We start from the raw sequence: 8,165 nt of genomic DNA on the forward strand, positions 1-8,165 counted from the left end.
CTCCCAGAAAAACACACGCAATGGGGACAGTTTACAAACCTTGGTTGGTCCAGAGCAAAGCTTCCTCTCTGGAGTAGTTTTGGAGCAGGACACTGGATCCATGGGAATGCCTGGAGGTCTAGATGCTGCTCCCCACTCGGCTAACACAATGGCCCTGAAGGGTGGAAGGCTTCTGTGCCACAGCCATCCAGCTTCTGGGCACAAACAACCTCAAATCTCACTTGCCTCAGCCCTGGCATGAGGGACAGGACCCAGAAAGGAGTGGCAAGGTGTGCTCCCTGCCACTGACCCCACTTTCAGGGCCAGACACAATGAGCTAGTCCATGCCTCACAAGGCCACAGCAAGATGCTGTGTTGGCAGGGAGACAGAAAGCTGACCATTGTACCCTTCCCACCCAGCCCAGACCCCTGGAGATGGGGCAGTGCAGGGAAAAGGCTGCATTGTCTGGGAAGAGTCCTTTTGCTGGGGCACTGGGAGCACAATCCCAGTATTTTTCTGGATATTAGCATAGTGCATGGCCAAGGGACTGCCCTCCAGCCTCCTCGAGCAGGCATCAGAGGCAGACACATACACAGGTCAAAATTTATTTCCAAATACCTCATTTATATCATTTTCACATGAAATACTTCTTTTGGAATATAGCCTACACTTAGAAAACAGAAGACAGGTTTTTTATAAGGCACATCAGATTATAGACTACATAGAGGCATCTCCCCCGCATTTACGCTCATAAAATACTGGTAATTTTAAAAGTAAGATTTCTAAAACCTAGACCCTGTGTAGTCCCATGTAGAGCAGTATCCATAGAGTTATTAGACCGCAGTTTACACACACCTAGTAAAGGACTAAAACAAGTTGTATATAAATCACATCTTCAGAAACTGTCACAGCTGGCTACATTCAAAAGTAATGTTACTCCAGACTATGAAACAGGCTGCTTATAAAGTATAACCTACTGCTTCCAGATCAATATGATACCAAGCAGTATGATCTTGCAGAGGAAATTTTGTTATATTTGTAAATGGAAGCTGCTCAGATTCAAGCCTGTCTCCTCCTCAAACCCACATTTTTGAGTGACCAAGACTGTTTCTTACAGAGAAGCAAAGCACCCAGTAGAAATCTAGCTTTGATTTTCTCCAAGATGTTGGTGTGACTGCATATCTGAAATCCCATCAAAGCATTTGAGTAAGAAATATAAAAGCTCAGATGTTAACTTCAGGACCAGTAGATATTAAGCCGCTACCAACCAGATGCAATCAAGTCAAATGCATCCAGCTTCTGTGCTATGGAAACTGTTTTTCCAGGCTCTTTCAGAAGAGAAGCCAACATATTTTTATTGAATTAGGCCATAGGTAAAGATTTCCATCCCATTTTCAAGTTTTCAGTGATGGAACATTTCACATTCTGCACTCATTCTTCTGCAGAGAAGGAAAAAATACTGATCTGTGGAACCTATGCCAATAGCCCAGAATCCATTTACCACAGCGTCATTTTCCTTAATGGGCCAGGAGGTAAACCATGGTCAGCTTTATCAACTCAAACAGCCTCCACAGTTCTTTGTATCAGACATTGATTAATTTCTGATGAAAAAGGGTTCTGGCCTTCTGTCACTACAGTTTAGTTTACGAATAAGGAAAAGGTCACTTCAAGGCTAGGGACAAAAGGAAAAAAAAAAGAAGTATAATTTGATCTTGAACTATCTAGGGGAGGGGAAAAAAGTAATTGTGGCCATAAAAAGGCAGACAGGCAGCACAAACTAAATGTCCTCTGCAGAACAGGTTTAAATACTGATCCTTGCAGAGAGTCACATTATCATTTGGGTCTCTTAAACACACTAGAACTGCAATTAGGCTTAGAACTCAGTAGGAACCAAATTCACTCAGAGAACAGGTCACACTCAGCTCTATGTTGATCCCTCAGCTACTTTTTAGGCACATCTGTTGGACAGATCTGGAAAAAAAGAATTATCAGTTACATTTTGGGGATGGCCTCAGACAATTTCACAACTATGAGCTTGGACAAGATTCAACCACAAGTGACTGTTGTCTTTAGAAGGGAAACATTAACCTGGTTGGAAACAGCATCATGAAGAGGACACAGCAGCCTCAGTTTCTAGAGTCCAGTTCATTATAAATCTCAATCTGCCTGATTTGTTATTTGTTTAGCAGCCTTATAAGGTAAAGTCGGGCATCCTGAAATTCTTGGCTGTAGACTTAAAACCAGATGTGGTTTATATTGTGCTGCACAGGTATTTGTTGCATTACTTAGAAAAAAAAAATTTAAAACCCCAACACAACAGTATTTACATTCCTTTGAGCTGAAATAGATGAACTGTCATCATGTCTGCAAAAACACAGAGGAAATCGCCACTGCTCGAGGTAGCGAGTTAAAAGCTTGGTTCTTGGGCTTCCACTCGGCTTCCTGGGAAAGGCAGGAGAAGGAGGACAAAAAGGACGTTCTGAAAGTCAGGAGGTAACAAATGAGATGTCAGCTCCATAAGGGATTAGGTTCCCTCACCACAAGCTGAAGGTATACCCATGACCTTTTTAACCATGGCATTTGCGTATATATTACACCTCTTGCATACCCTTTAAAAGTGATCCCTAAGAGCACTGGCTTGGGAAGACACAAAGAGAGCAGGAGTGGGGTTTTAAAGCTACAAATGTCAGTTAGGAGGCACAGTGTTATTTTTCCCTTTGATCATCCATGTACAGAGCTCTACATTTCCACCGTTGCTTGTGTTCTCCTCCTGCAAAGCCCTGGCAGTGAAGGCCTCTGTTGTGCTCTGCCCCATCTCATACACCTTACAACAGAAGAAGTTGAATCCTTTGGACAAATCCTTCTATGCCCACAGACACATGGTGCTTTCTTTCCTTAATGAGAAGTTCTGGTCACAAAACCGGGTGCCAGACCTGGTATATAGCAATTATTTAACTAAGAATCCTTCTGCAATCCTTGAAAGGGCAACTGAGTTATCCAGTAGCAACATATACACACAGATCTACACTATACACTCAAAACGACACAAATTGAGATTTCAGCTAATATAGCCTCTATTGATTTCCTCAGAGCAGCACTCAGGTCCTTGCAACCCCTATACAAAACAGCAGTATTTTTTCCACCAGGATTTGGAGAGGTTTTTCATCTTGTCTGGAGTCCTACATTTGGATTTCTTTGGTTGCTGCTGGGTATCTGAGTACTGAATACCAGCCACGATGGCTGCATCAAAGACCTCCTTGAGGTTTTTCTGAGTCAAAGCGGAGCACTCGATGTAGGACGCGGCTTTTATTTCCTCAGCACAGAGCTTTGCAGCCTCCTCTGAGACTGGCTTTTCTTTGCACTTGTCCAGCTCGATGAGGACTTTGACATCCTCCCGGAGGTCTGACTGTGTCCCAACCAGGATAATGGGTGCCTTGGGGCAGTGGCAGCGAATTTCGGGAACCCACTTCTCACTCACGTTCTGGAAGGATGAAGGGCTCACCACGCTGAAGCACAGCAAGAAGATGTCCGTGTTGGTGTAGCACAGAGGCCTGAGCTTGTCGAATTCATCCTGCACAGAACAGAACTCTGTTAGCACTCCACAGAAAGAGCAGCTCTAGCCTGCCCTGAGCCTCGGGGAAGCTGAGGGCCACCTGCCACTGCCATTTTGACAGGCACCCCAAAATGAGCACCCAGACCACTCAGCAAGGTGTGACACAAGCAGAAGCCACCAGTACCCAGCCTGAGGTCTCATGGCTGGAAGCCAGCAGGCACTCTGCCACCATCGGGCATACAGGACAAAGGTGGTGGCTTCCTTGAGCACCTGAGATTTTCCGATTAATGCTGCGGGTCATTTCAAGTGCTTAAATATTTCCTCTGCTCTTTGCACGCAGCCCTCTGCCCTACTTCAGCAAAGAAGCAAAACTGTGGGAAGCGGGTTATGGTACACACACCCACAAACTGAAGAGGGAGAGAGCACTTTCTCCAGACCTACCTCTTGCAGGGTGAGTCAGTGAGCAGCTCTGAGGAGAGCACCATGTACCTCAAAGCTGTTCTGCTGACAGACAAGGGCAAGGGTAAAGCAGATATGCAACAGCATGTGTACCTTTCTGGGTACCTTTCCTGGAGTCTGCTTTTAAACTGGTAACTACTTAGCAACATCCCACAGGATATGGGAATAATTTCCCTGCCATTGTGCCCAGGGATTTAAATCTGATGGGAGCAATAATGACTTACAATGTGCAGGCTTAACATGCCAATGGCATAGAGTAAGCGCTTTACCTTTCCCTCCCACCCATGCCACATCAAACAAACTGCACAAGGGCCTCCCAGCACTACCCTTCTGGGATTTTTTTTTTTTTCTTTTAGTGCAAACTCCAGCAAAGCAAGGCCCTTTTCCAGCTTCAGGATGCAGCCACAAGAAAGTCAAACACCTCATGGTAACAAAGGTGTGCTGATCCTCAGGGAAGAATGCAGCTAGAAGCAAGGGCTACTCCAGGCAGACTGGTTTTATGCTGACAGCAGGATAAAACCAGGGTAGCACTAGCAGCCTGAAAACTGGTAGGATTTGCCTCAGCGGCAGTGACATTTAATTAAAATGGACCATGTTCACAAATGCTCGGAATTGAAAAGGCACAGAAACTTAAAGCTGAATATATCTCTTAGTTTACTGATGAATTGCAAGTTGCATGTTAAATTTTGAGAAGTGAAATTTTGCTTTAAAGCCTCTGGAGGCCCAGGATATGTAGTTTAAAGCCCCCTGGAAGCCTCAGAAATTTTGTTCTGCTCAAATGAATTTTTTGCAGTAGTACCTCTGAGAGAGACAGACATTTATAAAACACCAGTCAAAACAGTAAGATTTGTTAGGTCTCTTGATTCACAGATTGAGTCCCAGAGGAAACCAGGCTCTCACCACTCAGCTCAAGAAAAAACCCCACATTCACTGAGAGATGCTGCTCTGAACAACAGGGCTGTTTGCAGAACGGCACCCTGCCATGTAATTGCCTCTCCTTGCTACATCTGAAACCTCAAAAGGGCTCAATTCAATGGGTTTGGAAGCAAACCCTAGATCTGAAGGGTTTTTACTAAGATGAAACAGTTCCCTTTATATCCTAAGTACACTCCAGCCATTTCAATGGTAGGTACATGGCATGCAGGGATTCTAAGCCTCTTTGGGCTAGTGATGCTGAAACAGAATTTCCCTGCTGCCTGGAGTGCATTTTTTTCAGCTCCAGATTTCAGCAGCCATCTCCCAGCAGCAGTTTTATCAAAGTATCTAGCCAGGAATCTTTTTCTCAGGACAATTTTTGTCAGTTTAGATAACACCTTCATTTTAAAGGCAGTAACTTTACTCATTCCAGTTGCACTTGGGCCACCAGAGCAAACCTTAACCATTAAGGGCAGGGAAGGCAAGGGGTGACAGGACCTGTTCACCCCTCCTGCAGCTTGCAGCTGCATTTCCACAGGCACTGCATGTCCACAGGCTCTCACCCAATGGCAATTTCACCTGCCATGTTCTGCATATGAACATGCACAGCCAAGACTGTTGCAGTACCACCCCACCTCTTCAGTAGCACACGAAATCATGGGACAGTTCTGCTGTTTGACTTTATATCACTACCTGCAGAAGGCTGTTTGTAGGATTTTAGCTCTGGTTTGTAGGGCACACTGCTGTCTACTACTGCATAGCCCCTAAAACCCCATTCCTAAGTAGGGCACCCAGTTACTACTCATCTAAATAGGTTTGTGTGTTAAGACCACTGAGATTTTTCAGCGTGGCTTTGGTGAAGGCATAGACCTAGATCCACAAAGCTGCAAGGACCCTAACTCCCAGCGCCTTCAAATGCAGTGACGTAGCTACTTTTGGTTATGCAGCCTTGACCCCTGGAAGGCAACACTGCACACTGCTCAGGGTGGTACAAGCTTGGGTCTTCCAGAAAATCTGAGGTGGTAAGACATGGGCTTTTTTTATCTATTAGGCAAAGTAGGAGATGAGAAGCATCAGCCACTCTCATCTCTTCAGGCTGCAGATTACAGCAAACCTCATCTTTGCAGAAGCAGCACTTTCTAAACGGGTGGGAATGGCGAATATGAAGCCTCCATGGACAACACCCAATAGTACTTTTTTCTCCCTTCAGCTACTGTCCCTTCAAAAACACAGTCTCTATCTCTGGACACCTACAGCTGTGGTTGCTTTGCGTGTGTTTGTGCCAAACACCCTAATTCTTAAACTTGCAGTTATTAAGCAAAAATAAAGACAGTGACAACCGCTCGAAGAGAAAACCAGGTGGCCGTTGAATCCCCAATATGTTCAGCCTTTCTAGGCAGCCTAAACAGAGCTGCAGCTTGAGCCAGCAGAGCAGCAGCCTGTGCCCAGCCCCTATATGGAGAAACAGTACATCCCCCACCCTTCAACAGACACGCAAAGCAGTGAGTTAAGCAGCAGTGAAAATGACAGTAGATAATAACATGATCAAACACTGGGAATACTTTCAAATCCATGAAGTCATTTGCAGGACTACTTTGCGCAACAGCAACTTCTCCCCTCCCGCTGTCACTTAAATCAAGTAAGTGGCTCCACTGACCTGACCAGCTGTGTCACAGAGCTGAAGTCTCACCGGCTTCCCATCGACAGACACAACAGCTTTCGGAGAGAAAGGAGAGAGGGGGGGAAACTACGATGAATTCAGGTTTACATGATTTCCGTTAAAGAAAAGAAATTTAAAATATTTACCATCCCTCCGCTCTAATAGCCTTTTCTTCAATTATTGTAGATTTAACAACATAGCAGAGCTAGAAGGGAGTCCGTCGCCAACACAAGGGCGGACACAAGCAAGCCCTACAGGGCTTTCCGAGTCATTTTACTACAAGAGATAAGTTAGGCAGGGACGGCACAAGTCCTCTGCAGGCAGCGCGGAGGGCGAGCCCGGCAGTCTGGGATATTCTTCTGCTAGAGGGGTTTAGCTTTATTTCCTCGTACACATTCAGCACGCCCGCGACACGAGAAGCCCCCGCTGAACCGCAGAGAAACCTCACGACTTCTCGCTTTGTAAGGGCGACACAAGGCGAGTATTTTAAACCTGCCCTTTAGGCGGTTCCGACAGCGCTGAGCTCCCCACCGAAGGGTTCCCAATTAAAGCCCGGCTCTGGCCGTGCGGCCGGGCATGACACTCGTACACCGGAGACCGGCCGGTGCTGCTGGCTGCGATGGCACCGGACAAGCTCGGTGCTGCTTCGTAGAGTCCTGCTCCCCATAAGTACGTAATGCAATCACCGAGCCGGGACATCGCGCCCCCTCCGCGCAGCGCAGCCACGGCCCCGGGAACGGCACCGGCGGGACGCGTCGCTCCCCGGGACGGCAGAACCCCCTCCCGCCGCCCCGGTGCCCGCGGCCGCCCCGGTCACTTACCGGAGAAGTTGTCGAAGGCGGTGGGGATGTACTCGGTGGGGTACCCGTTCGTGGTGTAGCTCACCACCAGGCTGGTCTTCCCCACCGCGCCGTCGCCCACCAGAACGCACTTGATGCTGCGCCGCGGCTCGGACCCCACTCCGGCCCCGGCTCCGGCCACGGCCCCGGACCCCGCAGCCCGGCAGCGGCCGCCCAGCGCCGCTCCCAGCGCCGCCGCCGCCCGCCCGCTGCGCACCCTGCGCGGGGGCACCGGCGGCACCTCGCAGCCGCCCGGCGGCACCGGCTTGCTGATGTATCCCGCCTCGCCCTCCTGCTGCGGCGGCATCCGCGCGGCCACGCAGAGCCCCGCGGCCCGGGGGGCGACGCGCTGCCCGGGGCCGCCGGCCGGGGGGCGGCGGGGCGCGGCGGCGGGCGAGCGGTGCGGGGCCCCGGCGGGCCGGCAGGAGCGGCGCGAGCGCCGCGAAGCCAGCCCCGGCGGCGGGCGGCGGCTCCCGTCGACTCCCGGCTCCCGGCGGCTCCCGGCGGCTCCCGGCGGCTCCCGGCGGCTCCCGGCGGCTCTGCTACCGCCGCGCCCCTCGCGCCAGAGTGCCGGCCGCCGGCCCCGCGCCGCCGCGTGACATCGCCGGCGCGGGGAGGAGCCGGCGCCGCGCGGCCTCGCGCGCCGCGGCCGCCAGGCGGCGCCGCGGCGCCCCGACCGCGCTCACCGGCGGCGGCGGGCGGGAAGAGGGGGCGGGCCCCGCCGCGCGGGCGCGCCTCTGATAGGCCCGCTCGGCCCGC

The 8,165-nt window shown here is 50.1% G+C and overlaps 1 protein-coding gene across 1 annotated transcript; it reads right to left on the reverse strand.

Moving 5' to 3' along the window:
- Positions 1–569: 569 nt before the first annotated feature.
- Positions 570–7,713, reverse strand: RHOU (ras homolog family member U). The gene is made up of 3 exons (XM_021527188.2): positions 7,389–7,713; positions 6,565–6,623; positions 570–3,551 (listed from the first exon to the last, which is right to left on the reverse strand). Exons 1-3 carry the CDS (start codon positions 7,711–7,713, stop codon positions 3,096–3,098), a joined length of 840 nt encoding a protein of 279 aa, XP_021382863.1. The 3' UTR covers positions 570–3,095.
- Positions 7,714–8,165: the final 452 nt, after the last annotated feature.

Source organism: Lonchura striata, chromosome 3, assembly GCF_046129695.1.
Source record: "Lonchura striata isolate bLonStr1 chromosome 3, bLonStr1.mat, whole genome shotgun sequence".
NCBI classification, from domain to species: domain Eukaryota; kingdom Metazoa; phylum Chordata; class Aves; order Passeriformes; family Estrildidae; genus Lonchura; species Lonchura striata.